General features: G+C 41.9%; 3 protein-coding genes across 10 annotated transcripts; all 3 read right to left on the reverse strand.

The window, feature by feature from the left end:
- Window positions 1-137: 137 nt before the first annotated feature.
- On the reverse strand, window positions 138-7,406 carry LOC115674733 (pentatricopeptide repeat-containing protein At5g15010, mitochondrial). Of its 8 annotated transcripts, none has more exons than XM_056321601.1 (5): window positions 5,436-7,406; window positions 3,175-3,253; window positions 1,985-2,179; window positions 914-1,152; window positions 138-853 (listed from the first exon to the last, which is right to left on the reverse strand). In XM_056321601.1, the coding sequence occupies exon 1, from the start codon at window positions 7,278-7,280 to the stop codon at window positions 5,490-5,492; it is 1,791 nt and encodes a 596-aa protein (XP_056177576.1). In that variant the 5' UTR covers window positions 7,281-7,406; the 3' UTR covers window positions 138-853; window positions 914-1,152; window positions 1,985-2,179; window positions 3,175-3,253; window positions 5,436-5,489. The 8 variants fall into 8 exon arrangements, with proteins under 8 accessions (XP_056177576.1, XP_056177575.1, XP_056177574.1 ...); XM_056321600.1 differs by lacking the exon at window positions 1,985-2,179 and adding an exon at window positions 4,928-4,972; XM_056321599.1 differs by lacking the exon at window positions 1,985-2,179 and having other exon boundaries at window positions 944-1,152.
- Window positions 7,407-10,863: 3,457 nt separating this feature from the next.
- Window positions 10,864-15,034, reverse strand: LOC115674745 (apyrase 2). The gene is made up of 9 exons (XM_030597244.2): window positions 14,212-15,034; window positions 13,974-14,102; window positions 13,822-13,878; window positions 13,618-13,710; window positions 12,553-12,758; window positions 12,325-12,416; window positions 11,736-11,953; window positions 11,461-11,650; window positions 10,864-11,290 (listed from the first exon to the last, which is right to left on the reverse strand). The coding sequence occupies exons 1-9, from the start codon at window positions 14,515-14,517 to the stop codon at window positions 11,175-11,177; spliced, it is 1,407 nt and encodes a 468-aa protein (XP_030453104.2). The 5' UTR covers window positions 14,518-15,034; the 3' UTR covers window positions 10,864-11,174.
- Window positions 15,035-15,581: 547 nt separating this feature from the next.
- LOC115674785 (aquaporin SIP1-1-like) lies at window positions 15,582-18,954 on the reverse strand. Its single transcript, XM_030597302.2, has 3 exons — window positions 18,393-18,954; window positions 17,813-18,085; window positions 15,582-15,921 (listed from the first exon to the last, which is right to left on the reverse strand). The coding sequence occupies exons 1-3, from the start codon at window positions 18,693-18,695 to the stop codon at window positions 15,775-15,777; spliced, it is 723 nt and encodes a 240-aa protein (XP_030453162.1). The 5' UTR covers window positions 18,696-18,954; the 3' UTR covers window positions 15,582-15,774.
- Window positions 18,955-19,464: the final 510 nt, after the last annotated feature.

Raw genomic sequence — 19,464 nt, forward strand, 5'->3', positions numbered from 1 at the left:
CTTGATTCCAAACCGTGAAAAGAAAGTAAAGAGTAAAAGGGTATCGGTAAGCATTGCTGTAATTGTAGCCAAAAACTTGTATTCCCTGAACAATGCGATTGGGTAAATCTACAATTGCATTGCGCATCACCAAAACATTTAAAACATGGAAAAACCATATCTTTTATACTGTCGAAATGAATCCATTTCAGCTGTACACAGATACCTAAAGCTCCCATCGGCCCAAAAAATAAAACGAGAAAGAATAAAGGTACCCGTTTGTTTTGCGCGAAAAGGAAAAGATAAAAAGAGGAAAATGCGGCACGAGAAATGACGGGTTATACGGACCAGGTATACCATGTCAATCACCTCGAAGAATATTCTGACTTAACAACTAAGGAATAGGACACAAAAAACATATAAAAAATTGATCTTGGGCAGCATTCCAAAGACATGGCATATAACTTTTCCAAAGTGGGAATATTCTTTTCATCGGGCTTCCAATTTGTGTAACGAACACAATCCTTGAATTTCCACAGGGTGAGGGGAGGACTAGCGACGGGCCGATAACGCCAAGCGTGGCGGTTAACCGACGGTGTAAAGCTCGCGGGATCCGACAAAGCAAAGATGGGGGGAAGAAGGGAAAGGACAAACGAGGGTGTGGTGAAGTGGCCGATGAAGCATCTGCTGAAAAGAACGACAGCTACCTTCGCACGCACGCACGCACGAATGAGAAGGGAGAACAAGAAAGGTTGATGATTATCCATAACTTCTTGGACTTTGGTGATTATCCAGTCCTGGATTCTCTTTCGGTTAGGTCCAAGAGGCTTTTGCTTTGCATTGATTACCCTCGTCCTTGACGTATTCTACTCCCCTGCAAAATATATATTTAGATATATAAGATTAGGATAATGTCATGAGTGATGCAATGTACCTTGGAAATTCCACAGGTTGTTCACGCCACCTCGCCTCCTTTTCCCATGCACCAGGTAGCTTGTTGAGGTTGGGTTTCCAGAATGGAACACGTGATGGATATCCGGAGTTTTATTCTATTATTGTTGTTGCCATGACAGAGCACGAAGTCCGGGGCCCTTTTCGTCTGCGGTCCAGCTTCTCAGGCATAATCAAAGGAGGAGAGAAGAACCGAGAAGAAAAACAAACTCAAACAACCACCTGTACATGGAAAGGAACATGAAGACTTTATCAAAACAGCTCGAGATATTTGATAAAAGTGATGCTAAATTGGTCAAAAGAAGGCTCTCCACTTAGTTGTGGGAAACTTGACTTTTTTCTCTTCTTTATTTTTTTAAGCCTTACCGGGTTAAAGATGCACTAAGGACAAAACTAAATGGAAAATCATAACAAAGATGCATTACTTCCTCCTTTGTCTCAAACCCTTTACCTATCTCTAGATTGAAAATTGGCCCCATGAAGAACCAACTTTGTCACCACACTATCAACCCACTTTTCTTGCTTAAAAAGCAGAAATTACCAAAGGAAAAGGACGAAAAAAACTGAAACCTCTAGTCACCCCAACATGTAGTTCTCAGAATCTTTCCACAATTCTAAAGTTAAAGCCAAGACATGCACTATCAGGGCCATGATGGCATTGAACTCCTAAACCGGCCTCGCATGCTGTCTTGACAGTAACAGAATCGGTGGCAGAACTTGTGTTTATCACCACGTAGTTAGACCAGTCAAAGCATATAATAGTAGCCCAGGAATATGAGCTTTTGAGTTCAAATAGTCCAAAAAGTCTCGATTATGACATCCAGTAGTTTTCCACGTGTGGTTCACCTAATCTAGTGGCTAGTAGTTATCCAATGTCAAATGGTGATGCACCTGCTTTCGCCCTTGAGGTGCACAGGAAATTGTGATTTTGACCTAACCTTAGATGTTATCTCAAGGGCTCCCAATGAATCATCCTCATCTCTTCCAGCCTCTGATAGCAAAATATTCTCATGACACAACCAATGGCATGAATGACAGTATAGAAACTCGTCACCTAAAAGATTGAGAGAATTGAGATCTTGGGTTAATTCTTTCTAAGGACGGTAAAATCATCACAATTCTGCCACAAAACTGAATTCTTCCTGAGGGCTGATGAAGGAACAATTCTTTCTTCACACAAGACGCATGTTCCGAAAGTAGAGCAATCTATAGCAGCAAACAAACAAAAGATCTTCTCCGGCTTTATCACCTATTTAGAAGATAACCATTTTCATCTGGTAAGAAGTTTAGCTAGATCAAATTTTTTTTCCCTCAAAAAGAAGTCCATTATTCAGTGCAAACAAGGAACAAAATAAGTTTGATCCTAATTTGAAAATGGTGAACTGATGGCGGTGGACTAGTCAGTAGCTCAAAGCCCACCAGCAAATAGTGATGAAATATCCGATTGGTGGGGATGGCAAAGAGTAGAGGTTGTCAACATATATGTACACACACGTGCAGTGCAGGTGTGGTGCATTATTTCTGGTTTCGTCTTGCTTAGCACAATCAATGGAAACTAGTCAACAGAAAAGATTTCTTTGTCAGCGGTGAAATGCTTGAATTTAGCATTTTAGAAAATTTTCCGATTTCAAAAGGATGAGTTAATTTTCATACTATAGTCTTGCATCCGAGTACATGTTATTGTAGACTTATTGCTGAAGACTGTTCGTCACCACTTTGGGCCAATTAACTTGCCATCATTACACTACCCCCACCACATGCTGGGATAAGTAAACCGTTGTTGTCTTCAAAATCATTGCAATCTGTTTTTGCTTCCAGGCGTCCCTTTTGGTATCGAATCTACCAATTCATTCCGAGAAATATGGACAGAACAGTCACGCCTGGGAATTTGAATGAAACTGACGGATGTTACCTGCATTAGTTCTCAGACCTGACATCCCACAAGTTGTTTATACGTTGAATGGAGATTTAGCCTTTTTAAATACTCTGATACTCAGAAAACATTTTCCAATTGATAAGATATTAATGATTTCTTCTTCAAAGGAATGAAAGGCTATAGATCGATCTCCTTAAAATAACTGGTTGGTTTAATGGTCTACTTATCATGCTCTGGAAATGGAAACCGTGCATCGCTCTTATCCAGATGGTATTTTTTTTCCCATTACAAACAATGGTCTAGCATCCATTAAATTTAAGGGGAAAAGTATTTGAAGATGATAGGCATATTGGATCAATCACAGTTACCTTTGGTCAATGGGCAGTTTATAAACCTCAAGACAGATCCCACTTCTAGAGCTTGAATTGTTCTGGTTCTTCACTATGCCTGAAGAGGACGACAATTGCTCAGACAGTGCACTTGCTTAACAAGAAGCTGAAAAATTCTCAAAGTTGTTGTCCTTAGGGAAAAGGCTTTTTATCATGCAGCAAGAGGGCAATGAAACCATTAAACCGTAATAACAATCAGAACTCCATTAGAGAAAAGTCTCACTAGATATCTGCAAGAGGTACACCTGCACATGAGTATTAACCAGTGCCCATGACACTTGACAAGCATCATCCAAAGTTCAACGTCGTGTGCTTCAAGTGCGATGCACAGTGAATTCATCTGAGTTTAATGCTCACCAGACTACTAAAACATCGGGTGGAATAATTAACAGTGCTTCTACCATCCTCTACATTCCATGTTACATGCACATGTTAATGTCAGCCACGCACACACCATTCAGGGTGACAGAAGGTCGGTTGGGCTCAGGTTTGCGAAAAACATGAAAGGAACCCTATTCATTTCTGAACTCCCATTAGCCATTACTAGATCACCCTGAACCAAACACTATTCACTGAAAGAAAGGCGGACCAAAAGGCCTGTTCTATTTGGTGGTTTCAGCATCAATATACTCTTATATTCATTTTATTAAGGCTGCATTTGTTTCGCGGAAAATGAATGATTTGGAAAATCTTTTCCTAAAAATGATAATTGTGATCTAATTACAATTTTAAGCTTATTGCATGTAACTACAAAAAGTACAAAATAATTATTCAGCTAGGCCTTATAAGCTCAGTTATTCAGGTTCTCTTAAAAAACTTGAAACTGGATTTAAGACATTTAAGAAGCAAAAGTAAACATGAGATTCACTCAAATCCTACTGAGACCCATATTTAGCTTGGGATCACTCTGCCCATCTCAGTTTTACAGCTCTGCCAATATTTGGATCACCTTACCAGGTCACGCCGAACCAAACACTGTTCACTGAAAGAAAGGCGAACCAAAAGGCCTGTTCTATTCGGTGGTTCCAGCATCGATATACTCTTATATTCATTTCATTAAGGCTCTGTTTGTTTCGCAGAAAATGAATGATTTGGAAAAAAATTTCCTAAAAATGATAGTTGTGATCTAATTACAATTTTAAGCCTATTGTATGTAACTACAAAAAGTACAAAATAATTATTCAGCTAGGCCTTATAAGCTCAGTTATTCAGGTTCTCTTAAAAAACTTGAAATTGGATTTGAGAGATTTAAGAAGCAAAAGTAAACATGAGATTCACTCAAATCTTACTGAGACTCATATTATGCTTGGGATCACTCTACCCATCTCAGTTTTACAGCTCTGCCAATATTTGGCTCACGTTTGCCCGTTCTCAGTCTCTTCTGTGTTCAGATGTTTTCAGCAAGACCAACAAAAGTAGATGGAATGCAGCAAATAAAGAGTGATACATTCGCACAACACACCACCAGATCCGATTTTTCATAAAATTAAATGATTTCCTTCTAGTGCATCCATCACATATAAGGCAACATCCACGCCTCAGAGATCCAACATTTTCATACTCACAAAAATAGTCATGACAGTAAGTCTCCCTGACTTGATGACAATCACCAGAGGCTAGGAAATTATTCCCATTTTAACTTGCTATTTTGTCGAGGGGGTATACATTACACGATTAACCAGAGATAACATTGAGGGAAAAAAAAAAAGACACAGCTTCAGGTTTACTGCACCTTAATTCGTTCTGAAGAACATGACTAGCTCCAAACAAGTTTTCCCTAAACAAATGTTGTGGTGAATCCAGCATGAACTTCCATGGTACCTTGACATGTATGTTGCAGACCAAATTTTGCAATGGAAAAAGGAAGTCCCATGCAGAGCATCTAAAGTTCCAATAACAGCAACTATGGAGGAAGATGCCTCGCTGTGTCACATGGGCTTATGTAAACACAAGGGGCCACAACAAATCAAACATTTGGAATTTCTTATATCCAGTACTTGTTGCAGGGTAATTGCCAAAAGAATATGGGATTCGAGGGGAAATACATACATGAATACTATCAGTTAGAGCATAAGCACCAGAAGGACTAACTTGCTTTTGGCCTTCACTAATGGTAATCATGCAAAATTCAAACATGAGGAATGTACAATCAACTGCATAAACTCTTAACAACAAATAGTACGCCTCATAGAATTCTTAGTATCTTCCGAAGTGTCTAAAAGATGAAGTTTGTAGACTACCTTTAGAAATGTCTGTATACAATGCATTGACAGCATGACCGAAGATACCCTATCCTAGTGCTCCCAAAAAGAATATCCCCGCTCTCTTACAACTCTTCTCGACTCAGGTTGACGAAGGAAATCCGATTCGTGATTGAGTTTTCTGGAGGAAGCTTGATCCAAATGATTAAAAGGTGGCTGATTCTCCACCGTACTAATCTCTGTTACTTGTTTCCCAGACAGCCACGCTTGAAGCATCTCATCAATTTTAGGCTCGGGCAAAAACTGCTTGTCCTTCATCTCCAAATAATATCTGTGCGCTTCCTCCAACTTTCCATTCAGAAAGAGTCCATGAATCAACACAATATAAGAGCTGCGATCAGGACTCAATCCATTCTCAGTCATTGCCTTCCACAGCTCAAAGACATTATCAAGTTGGCGCCATCGACAAAACTTTCGGATCAACATGATGTAGGTATCATAATTTGGATGGCATCCCATCTCCTTCATTTTTGTTAAGAGCTCAAAAACTTCTTCCCCTGTCCTAAGAATACGTAAAAAGGCATTGTAAGTTCGAATGCTAGGGTGAAGCCCCCGCTGCAGCATCTCCTCAAAGACCTTTTTAGCTCCATCGACATTCCGGGCATTACAAAGAGGCTTGATCAACGAATTGTAAGTAACAGCATTGGGTGCAATACCTTTATCATCCATTGTTCTCATAAGATTCACAGCTTCCTTCACAAGCCTACCCTTTGCAAGAGCATAAATGACTGCATTGTAAACTTTCCTATCCGGAGCAATCTCCAACTCCTTCATCCGGTTAAAGAGCTTAAGCACCATGTTGAGGTTCCTGGACTTCGAATAGCAAGATATGAGACAAGCATACGAGACAACATCATGCGCTATGCCTCTCTTGCTCATCTCTTTCCAAATTCTCTCCCCCTGCCGAGGACTAATGATCACATTACACCAGCCATTGAGGATTATATTCAAGCTCTTCGTATCGAGAGGGAAAACACTCTTGTTACAGAAGAGCAAGTGCTCCGCGTCTTGCACGTTCTTGTACCGACAAAGCGCAGAGAGGAGACCCTGAAACTCCTCAATCCCGACATCGAAATTATATCTTCTATGCGCGTAGAAGGTATTGATGGCCTTACCAACGTTGTGCACTGCACAGTATCGTCTGATCATGATCAGTAGAGTCTGAGGGGTGATGAGGCAGGGACGATCCTTGCCTCCTCTCATTTCGTCGATCAATGCCCAGGCAGTGTCGAACTTCTTCATCTTCGCCAAAATAGAGATCATGGAGTGATATTCACGGACCGAATGGGAGTAGTCCCGTTGGTTCCCAGCCCACAGGAAGAAGGCGAATGCCGATTCCCAGTCATTCCGGACCTGCGAAAGAACCTCCACCACCAATTCCGACGACGCGGCAACTCCACACCTATCGAGTCTGGACGCCGTTTCCACGCGACGGGACGCCGTCTCGCGTAACACGTCCACGACGGACTTCGCATCGCGAGCGAGAGCCTCGCTCACCACCTTCCGCTCCCGTAAATCAGCCTCGCAATCCGAGACTCCGCCACCGTCCTCGTCTTCTTCTCCGTCGCGAGAGCTGCCGCCAAGATCATCGCGAGCTGCAAAACGCCCGGGAGCCGCCGGAGACGCGTGGTCGGAGTAAGCACGAGCAGGAGACAAAACCTCGGAGACAGAGACCGGGGGACCCGCGCGGTCGGAATCGGCCGAAGCAAACGACGCAGGGGCGAACGCCGGCGGGGGGAGGGCGCGCCTCGACGGACCGATTCGAGCAGAACTGCAATGGCGGCGAAGCAGGACGAAGGCGCCTAGCGAGAATCTCCTTATCATCCTGACGCGAAGCGAAGGAGTCTCGCATGCATGGCAAGTGTTTGATAAAAGTACCGAAGCAAAAACTTTGACTGCCTCGTCAACGGACAATAGAGTGAACTATCTAACGGACCGCCTCGTTCGTTACTTTTATTCTCCTTCGATAATCATTGGAATTCTCAAATTTGGAGTATACTTCTTTCTTTTTAGGGTTAATACCGTAAAAAAATCCTAAACTAAAGTGGTATATATATGTGACAAATTTATCCAAAATTAATTTTCTGATCACCAAAAACCCCAAACTGGTACACTTGTGACAAATTTACCCTCCGTTAGTTTTCGTTAAATTTTACTGTCAAATTACCGAGTTAAATAACACGCGGCAATTGACGGATGTACTAGTTTAGGGTTTTGCACATCTGTTTATCACAAGTTTACCGGTTTATGATTTTTCGTGATATTAATCAAATTTAACGGAGAGTAAATTTGTCACAAGTATATCAATTTGGAGTTTTTTATAGTCAAAAAATTAGTTTGGGTTAAATTTGTCACGGGTGTACCGGCTTGAGATTTTTTGTGGTCAAAAAATTAATTTGAGGTAAATTTATCATAAACGTACTAGTTTAGGGTTTTAAGTGGAATTAATCTTTCTTTTTATCTTGGATGAACCGAGCCAATAGAAAAGTTATTGTTAAGTGCCTGAAGTGAGAAGCGAAAATATTCTGTTAAAGACGTTCCTCGGTAATATCATTACGACTCTCAAAGCCACGCACGGTCGCAATATCAAACCCAATACGACGAGTAGGGCCCCCTAGGAAGGCGGCCTTCTTCGCCTTCCACCAAAGCTGCGCAGGAAAGGCCCAATTTCAATCCCAGGGAACAATCTTCATAGGGTCTTTTCTGTCTAGGTGTAGGTCATCCGAATGGGCCAAACGGAGTCATTTCTCAAAAACAATAGCTAAGAGCCACTTGGATCTAAAACCTACATGTTGATACTCACCATTTCGATATCAAATCCAATACGACGAGTAGAGCCCCCTCGAAAGGAGGCCTTCTTCTCTTTCCACTTAAGCTGCGCAGGAAAGGGCCATAGTCAATCCCTGGGGAACAGTAAAGTTTCATGGGATCTTTCTCTCTAGGTATTGATAATCCGCATGGGCTAAACCGGATCACTTCTCAAGAACAATAGCTAAGGGCCCTGATATTACCACTTGGACCTAGAATCCACGTGCTGATGCTCGCGATTTCGATAGCCATACTAATGATATGGAGGTTATCTCTCGAGAAGTATTTAGTTCTAGTATTCTTTATTTGACATGAATAGTTGAACTCCGAAGTTTCGAAGCAAAAAATTCAATTTAAATATTTTTCTATTTTTTCAATTGTTATCTGTCAGAAAAAAAAATGAAAAGTGAATTTTCTATTTTTGAAAGAAAATTCAATCAAAAGAAAGAAGACTCAAAATGAATGTATGTTTCTCACATCCATTCTTCACCATCCTATTGTTGAAAAAAAGAAATCGTATGTATCGGTATCCAAATATTTGGATTTAAAACACGAATATATGATCCGATAGATCTATCCTATCTATAGAAGTGGATCTTGTGTTCTGAAATTAAAGAAAGATATTGAAAAAGGCTCTTGTGTTGTGACTTTTGGTAAACCTTTCTTTGTGAAGGAATCCTCTTCAATATCCTACAAACAAGAAAATGGAATCAGAGATGTCTGACATATTCTTGCGGAGTCTAAATAAATAGGAAATAAAAAAAAATCCACTCTTACAATTTAATCTCTATCGAATTTGAATATCAGAATAGTGGATATAGTCATGATTCAACGAGTTAGGTCCACTTACTTGTTCATTTGTTTGTTGATTTCTAATTTTTAAAATAGATTTGATTGGAATAATGGGAAATAGGAATAGTTGGCAATTCAAGAGACAGACTTTATCATTATTCATTATAATAAATGTAAACAAGTTTTCCGCTTTATTTTATAATTATAATTACTATAAGGGAAATTATGTAAAAGCAACGGGAAGAATTGTTCGGGTAAGTGAGGCTTATTTGGGTCGTGTCATAAATACCCTGGCCAAACCTATTGATGGTCGAGGTGCATTTACGCTTCTGAATCTCAATTGATTGATCTCACACTCCAGATATTATTTCAAGACATTTCGCATACGAGCCTTTACAAATTGGACTTCTTGTTATTGATTCGATGATCCCTATAGGTCGTGGTCAGCGAAAATTAATTATTGGGGATTGACAAACCCATAAAACAGCAATAGCCACAATTACAATTCTCAATCAACAAGGTCAAAATGTAATATGTGTTTATGTAGCTATTGGTGAAAAAGCATCTTATCAGGTAGTGAAAACTTTCCAGGAAAGGGGGCTATGGCATACAATTTTGTGCTAGGCGAAATGGCGGATTCCCAAGTTACCTTACTATCCCTCGCTCCTTATACAAAAGCACTTCTCGCTGAATATTTTATGTTTCATGAATGACACACTTCAATAATTTAAGATGATCTCTCCAAACAAGTATAGGCTTATCGCTAAATGATTCTTCTATTACAAAGACCACTTTCCGAACCAGCTCAAGTACCACTTTAATAGGCGAACAGCCCAACCCTTGGAACATACTATAGCCCCAAGAGACAGAGAGCCAACATCAACATGTCAAACCTTCCCGTTGATGTGAACTATCGGGAAAGATTAGCCTGATGTAGCAATGTCTTGCTGGAAACCTAGAGTTTCTTTTTTCACGACAAAAAAAAAACTCGAGTTTCGAGTTTTTACTTGATCTAGAATGTGATTTATGTGCCACTTCAAAGTGATCTATTAATTTGCTAATAAGTCTTTTAATGGCAATTCCATCTAATACTTTATTGTGAAAGACTAGATTGACTCGTTTTGCCATAAGTACTTCCATATTCTGCTGAGAGGGATTGACAATGAGTTTGAGTCATTAATTGGAAAACTTTCTTTTCTCAATCTTAATTCACATAGAATTTCAAGAATTAGGGTCCTACTTAAACCAGAGAGGCCCGAAACCGCACTAGTGTCATGGAATTACTTAATTTAGATACCATAAGTACCAAATGAGCAGGCTCAACAAAACCCACATATAGCTTCTTCGATTTCTTGAAAAAGAGAAATATAACTGACGGTTGTTTGACGGGGTGGTTGGAACAAAAACACATTTGGTTATGAATTCCTATTTGACAAATAAAAGGCATATTCAATCAAGAAAGAGCCCATCGGCACCTGCAATTAGTTGACGAAGGTAACCGGGCGTTATCATGATCGGTTGATGGAGGGAAATCAGAATCTCAGGTTTTATGGTCGAGGATCGGGTAGAGTTTAATGAATGCTTTTCATCCTTGAATGCAACTAAATCAATAAAGCTGTCGAAATTGCATGGAGCTATAGCGGTTATCAGACTCTTTCAATTTCTTCAAATGGTAGCAGATGGATTCCGTGTGAACTGTGATGTATAGATCTGACTCTGACGGACACACGGCCCTTCATGTCTCATCCATTTTCTATACACCAACCAGACCCAACAAGTAATAAACAGGATGAAATGCCAAAGGAAGGGAAGCTTAAAACCACAGAGCACCTGTATTACAATCTCAAATGTTCACATGCAAAGTAAAAGAATGTGACAGGGTCAAAATCATCTCCACAGGCAGGCATCAAAAGAATATTGGAACTCAGATAATTACATGGCAATAATAAATCAATGCTCTTCCCCTCATTATTCTGAATATATTGACCGCAAAATTCGAATTCAGTACTGACCTGATGTCAACTTTTAACAATCAACTACTTTTTCCTTCAGCCTCCTCTGAGAATCACAGAACCAAGTGCCTCTTAGAATGCCAAGCTAATATGAGATAATCTGCAGTTATCTTTGCGCCGATACAGCCTCTATGGCACTGCCTAATGGCCATGCTGCTTCAACGAAGGCATTGCGATACTTAACCTTCTTCACCAGAGTAATCTTTTGCCAGGGATCAATAGCTGTAAAATGGAAGCACGAGAAACAAGTGCTGGATGAATTAGATTACCATACGAATATCGAAATTGCTCAATCACTCCTATTTGTAAAACAAAAGACTAATCAGCACCCTTTAGACATAAAGCAAAAGCCAGGAATTATACAGAAGAAACTGACTGGAATGCATACTTACCAAATCCATCTACAAGCAATGTATATTGGTAAACGAGATCCATGCATAAATACGGCAGATTACCAACTTCTACACGAGGATATATAGATTTTGCATCTTCCAGTTTAGTTTGGCAAGCACGTTTAGCTGCCTCCTCAAACTCCGCAGCACTGACCTTGGCAACAGGTTTGTTGGGGTCCACAAAGCCAGCCTACATTGATAAGATACTCTGCATAAATTATGCTTCATATATATCATGAGAAACCTTCAACTTCAAAAATTTGAGATATAACTACCTCAGCAGCCCTGTCAAAGAAAAACGAAGCAACGAATAGATTCTTCTGTCCATCCCCTCCTCCACCATTCCAAACACCACCGAATGTGCATTTCATGTGTGTACATGTTGCTTCATTAACTTTGAGGGCTTTCAAAGCAATCCTTCTGCACTCATTCATGTTTGAACCAGATGAAGAAGCTGGTACTTCGTAGTTCACACCACCATATTGGTAAGACCCTAAATATAGTCAAGGCAGATGGTCAATCATTAATGCACCATTTGCTATCCAATGGAAGTTCTAAGGAAATGGGTTATGACAAGGATCAACTAAAGAACGCAAAATTTGCTCTTGCTTCCAAATTTGCGCATCAGAAATGCATTGTTTCTATAGGCCTGGCAAAATGCTTTGAAGTGCTTGAGTGGTCATGCTATTGCTAAAGCCACGTTATTAAGAGTCTAAACAGCTACCATCACTCACCCTCCAACACAAGGCATAGGACCAGTGAAGCTCACAACTCTTAACAAGTTTATAACAGTAAGAGAATCCATTGTATAAAAAGAAATGGACCTAAGTCTAAAGGACTTGAAAAAGTGAGTAGTTTACATACCCTCGTAACCTTCCAAGATGCAAGGGTTGCCTGAGTCACCAGAAACCTTCAAAATTTCCGCTCGAGCTGCTAGTAGACCATAGCGCAAGTAACTGTACAGTCATACACAAATCCAATAAGTAACAGTAGTCCAGAGCTCTGCTGAAAAGGAAATAAAGCACCATATACACAATGATAGGGATGTAAGCACTGGTGAATATCATAAAGAATTCGGACTGAGAAAGAGACCTATGAACATAGAGGTGGTATTTTCTTCCTTTGAGAAACATTTCTTTGACATACTCATCCTCTCCATTTGAGACCCTGGGCGCCTTCGCAGCATCCTCTTCCGATATAGCATATGCCATCTGAACTGAGCCCCCTCCAAGATCAACAACTCCAACCGTATCGGAATATTGCTTTCCCAAATATCCTAACAGATAGTTTATTGTCACCTGAGAAGCGTCAAGTAAGTTATTGACTTACTCAATCCTAGCAGAGTGAGTGCAACATTACCATTAGACTGTAAGCAATTGCCCTGGCAGTTAAGGAATACCATCATACTTTAACTTAGGTCTCAGAACTTCCATTTCATTGCTGATGAACCATAGACACCTATAATGTGGATTCATGTCCAAGCATCACGTTCTCTTTCTTCTTAACTCCTTATCTTTCACCTTTCTTCTTCAATAACTAAGTTACTGTCTCATAAATTAATAAAACTGTGGAAAAACAAAAACATTATAAAAAAATTTAGGTTTAAACTTCAATTAAAGTACACAGCCTACATTAACTGCTGCTCAACTACAAACTTCCATTCAATCTTGAAGTAAAGGCAACATAACCTACATATTCTGTACTGTAATTAAACACAATTTCTCAAATGTATGGTGATAAATTGAGGAGTACAACATTCAACAGACAAAGGTCGTCATTTCTTCAGTAGGTCATTGCTAGTAACTGGTTCCAAATGCTTTCCACAAGCTTGGGAAGGCCAAGGGTAACTTTGAAAAGGCATGTTAAGTAGGGAGGGTGGCTGGGCAAGTCGTGTAGTGAAAAGGCAATGCTCGTATTATAGTATTATAGTGCCATTTAACACAAGTTGCTGATAGAACAACCAAAGGCAATTATCAACATTTCTTTTTATTGCTTCCCAAGCCAACAGGGGGTGATATATTCAACGTTAAACCACATCATCAGTACAATTCTTTAAACTATATAACGCATCTAACACTCGACAACCAATTATAGCAACAGTTCCCAAATTAAAATCCAACTTTATACATGCATAAAAAAAAAGGTAAGCAAACATACCCACTGATAAGCACCTTCCTGTGTTCCATCCAAAACACTAACCCACCCTGACTCAGATTTAAGGCTGCTTCTATCTTTCAAAAGCTCCCGAACCTAAAGGGATGTCCACATGTACAAAATACAGCAATATCGAAACCCAAAAGTTAGTTTTCCAATTCAAACCTAAGAAACTTCATTTAATGGTCCAATAAAAGAAAGCATTACCGCATCTAGAATCTTATCAGATGCATCGCCTTCCAATGCCCTCAAGCCAGCCGTTGCCTAGTGAAACATCAGAGCCAAATGCAGAAGATGAGTAAACAAACGTCAGATGCCCGGACAAGAACTCCATTCCAGCGTTTGCATCATTAACTTACCCCGACTTTAACCGGAGTCTTGCCGCGGAGCTCTTTAGGAACAACACTTTCTGCTTTATCAAGAAGAGAAAGCAACGAGTCCGCAGCCTGTCTGGGATTTTTCGCATACGCGCTTAAACCCGGCTTAATCTATAAACACAAATCAAACAAATGTCACGCGTAAACATCCAATTCAACCAGCATTAGCCACAATCACCCGACATTACAAACATAAGAAAAGCGACGAAGGAAAGGTAACCTGAAGAAAGAGCTCGAGTTCCTTTCCCATGGGAACGAGATCCAAGTACTGATCGAAACAAAACACATGCACGCGACTCCCGGAGCTACCCGCGTCGAAAATAACCGCATAAGTCCTGGACTTCGAACCCGGAGAGGCCTTGCGGTGCGCGAGCGTGTACTCCTCAATCGACTCGGAAGGAGATCCAGAAGGCATCAAGAAGAGCACAAATCCAATGAGCAAGAGAGGCACGGAGATCACCAGTATGACGCCCCGGTACTTCTGGATCTTGTCCTCGTGGAACCGCCCCGGGGGCCGCTTCATCATCTTGTCCAGCTCGTGCTGGTGGTGGAGCTGCTGGTCCGACGGCGGGGAGTTCGGGTTGAGGGCGGCGGCGGCGTCGAAGAGCTCGGCGGAGGAAGGGGATCTGTACCGGATCTGGCCGTTCCCGGCGGCGGCGGTGGCGGGGGCCTTCAGGGACTGCGCTTCCTGTATCGGCTCCAGCTCTCCCTCCTCAGCACCCCGGTCGCTAAGCGCGTGTTATGCGTGCGCGCGCGCGCGCGTGTACGCACCGCAACCGGCGGGGGGAAGGAACCTCCGATCGCCGGAATCCTCAGCCGGCGGAATCGAGCGGAGAGGATCCGACGGAACGGTATCGGACCGCGACAATGCCGATTCCGATCGACGGAGACCGATCAGAGCATCGGCGGAGGGAGTGAAGAAGGAGAGCTCCGGCGCGATCTCTCCGTCCACCGGAATCCTAGAGAGAGAAAGAGATGGAGAGGGAGAGAGAGAGAGAGAGAGAGAGGGGGAGAGGAGGAGAGGGGGGATGAGACGGACCAAGCAAGCGCCGCGACGCGTCTGTAACTGCGACGAGCGGAGGAGGCAAATATGGGGGAAAAAAATTGGCAACGACTTTTTTTATTTTTTTTATTTTTTTCTTCATTTAAAAAAAAATTAGGGATTATTGTGAGATTTTTTTTTTTTAACAATATAGTCTGTACTATATTCGGCGGAGTATGGAATATGTAAAGTTTTCCTGTAGAGTAAAGTTCAATTGGAGCAGCTTTTACATCAATCCTCATACTATTATTAGGAGCATGTATATGCACGGATCTAGTCGATATGGGTCGAATCGTTTATGTGTGAGATGTGGACCGAGTTCACAATTAACTCCGATCTATACATCCACGAGTCCGACCGACGTTTCATGATCTCGACGCCCCAGAACCCTACCTGATTTGAAGATATACTAAAGCAGGAGGAACATTAACACCCAGGATTTCCAACACCGGCATTGCCGACCGCGAAGAGGGACGCTCCGACGAGTCCTCACCCGATGCCAACTTCACTCCGTGTATAAAAGTTACGCCCGACCGACGCAAGAGGAGTTTGGATGGAATGATACCAACTGTCCATTTTCTTTTATTACGAGCATTGTAGCTATCCATGTCCAAAATCTACATCGATGAATGAAAGTAGGCCTACCACTGTAAATTAGAACAAAAAGAAAAACAGAGCGGGCGAGCAAGTTCGAGGACTAGGCTGTCCGACACCCAGAAGGGAAGGAAGCTAGGTGCTTTCTCAGGCTTTCTTCTGCTTGACGGGCGGGGGGAAGAGGACCCGGAAGACCCAAGCTGCTAATATCGCTCCAACAAAAGGGCAGATCCAATAGACGTAGAACTGTTCCCATGTTGTGTGCCAATTGTTCACATATGCCCACCCGAAAGCCTGCAAAGACGCAATAACACGTGTTAATGCATGCTCTCCTGAAAACTTGTCATGCCAAGGGAAGGCCGGTGCCAAGAAAGACAGTGGACCAAGAACACACATACATACAGACAAAGAAAGGGGGGAGAAAGAGAGGGAGGAGATTAATCAGTCGGTCGACAAGGATTGGATGCATTCAATGGGAAGTTGGGAGGATGATCACCGGGTAGCAGTGGGAAACAGGAAAATTTTAGATGAAAGCCAGATGCTTATACTTTCTGAACTGAAATAATAGTTGACTACCTTAACATTTGCATATCGAAACAAATCAGTCCTAAACAGGAGAAAAGCTCGTCCTCTAAAGCCGTATAAATACCATTGCTAAACTATCCTGGCAGTAAACATTTGCTGAATTGCGCACACCCTGGCTGAATCGAACAACAAAGCCAATTGAAAGAGACAAGAAACATGACTGACAAAGAGGGGCAGAGATGGGAAGAAAATGGCATACTTGTATTTGCAAACCATGAAAAAGGCAATAACTTTTTCACTGGAATATCAGGAACAAAAACCTATCATAAAACAGATTCTATAATGATGCTTGCTTGCAACTAGACACTGAAAATATCCTTGAACAAGCTCTCTCCACCAACTTGTCTAGCAGAGAGGTCTAGAAGAGAGAAAATTGAACTCCATCTGATACAGCTGTATCTTTTAACACACAGCACATCCATTAAAGCAATGAATAGCATCACGATGGAAAAGAGTATCCCCGCCACCTAGTGAAGAATCTCTCCTCTGACTAGGGAACAGATCCTTCATATACTCAACGGAGAAAGGAATATCTTGTCAAAGTGGGGAAGCTGTCGCAAAACCTCATCCAACAGACTATAATTGGAGCTCGCGAAACAGAAAAGGGTTCTTTTGATTTTTGAGTAGATAAGGAAGGGTGACAGAGTTTCTAGACCAGGCTATACATCTAATACATACGAGAACAATAGATGTACATCTCATATGTGTAACCTGAGAAGCAAACTTTCGAGAATTGGACTCACTATTTGTTATATGAATGCATCCAAACCTTGCACATGATAGTTGAACAGATTCGCTCTAACGATAATGCACATTGGTATCAACAAATAAGTCATGCATTGAAGAGAGCAATCGCTGTCAAGATGTAATTGCATGAGATCGGATCCACATAATATCGAGAAGAAAAATTACTGTAAAGCAAACTCAATTTAAAAGTAAAAAACCTTACCAAGATCACACCTTATTTTATATCCACCAGTTACAACTACAATTTTTCCTGACACCAATTTGCATTATTAGGTCGTATGTACTTTCACGATTGAGATAGTTGAGCATGAGGTTCAGTCTATGAAATGAGGATTATACGACTTGTTGCTAGTTTAAAAGGTTGGGCTGGAGCTGATTCGGTGCTGTCAATAGCGTTTGGGACCAACAAATAAAGAGGAGAGATAGAACACGGGGAAGTGACAGTGAATTCATGAAGAATTGTCTTAAGCAGTCAACTCTGCAACATCAATGAATTTATAATAAAAAGGCAACAAAGGGGTTTTAAAGACCTTGACCAACAGAATTATTAATGAGATAACCAAACACTGGGAAGAGATGATAAGTAATTTGGTAGAAAGAGCAATCATCTGATGCAGGCAAGACCCATACTCACGAGGGACAATTCGACAAAAAGAAAAGCTCCATCACACCAACAATAAGATAATTAGCTGACTCGGTCCAAACACTATACAAATCATCTTATTTGAGCTCTAAATGTTCAACAAGAACAAGATTTTCATATCGTTTAACTGTGGATGTAAGATCAATCAGCAATAAGCAAACATCATGCAGGCGGATGGAAGCTCGGGATTGACAAAGATAATATACTCACGTTGGCTGGATTCATGGATGGCCCAGTGTAGGAAGACCCCGCGACTACCAAGGCAACCGTCACCGTGGCCAGCAACCAGGTCTTCACGAAGGAGCTCTGAGGGCCTCTGAGTACAATGAGAAGGACGAGGAAGGTGATCAAAAAGGTCAAAACGCCCTCTGCAATAGCTCCTGTATGCAAGTCCACCTTCAAAGATGGCCCTTCCAACATGTGCTTGTATTGTGAAGGCATCACCTCCATGATCGCAAGAGCTCCACCAACAGCACCGGCTGCCTGTCAAAGCAACATTCATCAATCCACACACCAAAACAACCACAAAATTGAAAAAAAGAAGGAGGAGCGTGGTGGTTTGTAGCATTTGAAAGTGTCGTTTCTCTTAACCCTTTTCCGATCCCGGAAAAAAAGTGAACTTTATACAAAATCTCATCTTTTTATGACAAAACCGTTCGCAAACGGCAGAATTTGACCCGACCGTCCCATTACTCATAAACCCACAAAAGCAAAACAGATTATCTCCAACAGATCCAAAAAAGATGTTACCGGATAAAGCGAAATTCGAGTACATTGCAGTGTAATTTACCTGAGCAGGAAACCGCAGAGCCATGGAGAAGAGGTCGTCGGAGCCGACGCCGGCGGCGTAGAAGGACGCGGTGGCCGTCGGGTTGAAGCTCGCGCCGCCCAGCGCGCTCCCGATCAGGTCAAACACCAGCACCAGGACAAAGACGAGCGAGGTGGTGATCAACAGCGACGCCCACGGCAGGACGGCCTCCCCGAGCCCGAGCGCCGCCGCCACCGCCGTCGTCGCGGCCCCCAGGGTCGACGCGGAGAACACCCACATGAAAGTCAGGACCCCGTCGGCGACCGCCGATCTAAACGCGCCCATGACGGCCCAGGAAAGGGTGAAAAAGCCCTTGTTTTGACAGGCTAGTGAAGAAGAAGAAGAAGAGCAGGGATCCGAGCGAACCACCTACTGCCAATGAGTGGTGAATACTATATACTAGTTGAGCGGGACGTGATGTGCGCGATGAGCATGACGCTACTGGAGGATGATGATTGACAATTCCGAGGCTGAGTATTATCGAGGAATCCCCCGAGATTTCTGGTCATCTCTTTTCCACCCGAGCTGTTGAAATCATTCAAAATTTTTTGCTGGGTCAAATCTTTCTACGGATGGGACTCGAAGTCAATCGAGTTGGGTTTCAAGCCGGTCGAGCCCAGCCCACTCTGCTTCAACCACGTCTCTGCTGCACAGTCCCTCTCCTGTTTCAACACTTGTCGTTTTCGGACAGATGAATTACTTTCCTGTGTCCTGAAGAACACTGCTTTAAGGAATTAGTTTTGTCGTGTTTGGAAAGGAGTACAGTGAGCCGGAGAAGTAATGCAGCCTATTTCGGGCCAAAAAAGAAAAAAGCCATTTTCTATTGACAACTTAGATTTTCCCAGAAAAACACTTCCGAAAATGTTTTTCCGAGGAAAACTATTTTTAGCAAAGAAAGCAAGAATGAGTCGAGAATAGATAAACAAGAAGCCACGAATGTGAAACAAATCGGGTCGGAATTCGACACTAGTATCGAGTTTAATTATCGAACAAAAAAAAATCATCAATCATAACGATGATCGATTTAAGAGTAAATCGATTCTTACTTTGAAAC

This window comes from Syzygium oleosum, unplaced genomic scaffold (genome assembly GCF_021117445.2).
Source record: "Syzygium oleosum isolate NSW1041296 unplaced genomic scaffold, Sole_v2.1 Sole_v2.23, whole genome shotgun sequence".
Classification (NCBI taxonomy): Eukaryota; Viridiplantae; Streptophyta; class Magnoliopsida; order Myrtales; family Myrtaceae; genus Syzygium; species Syzygium oleosum.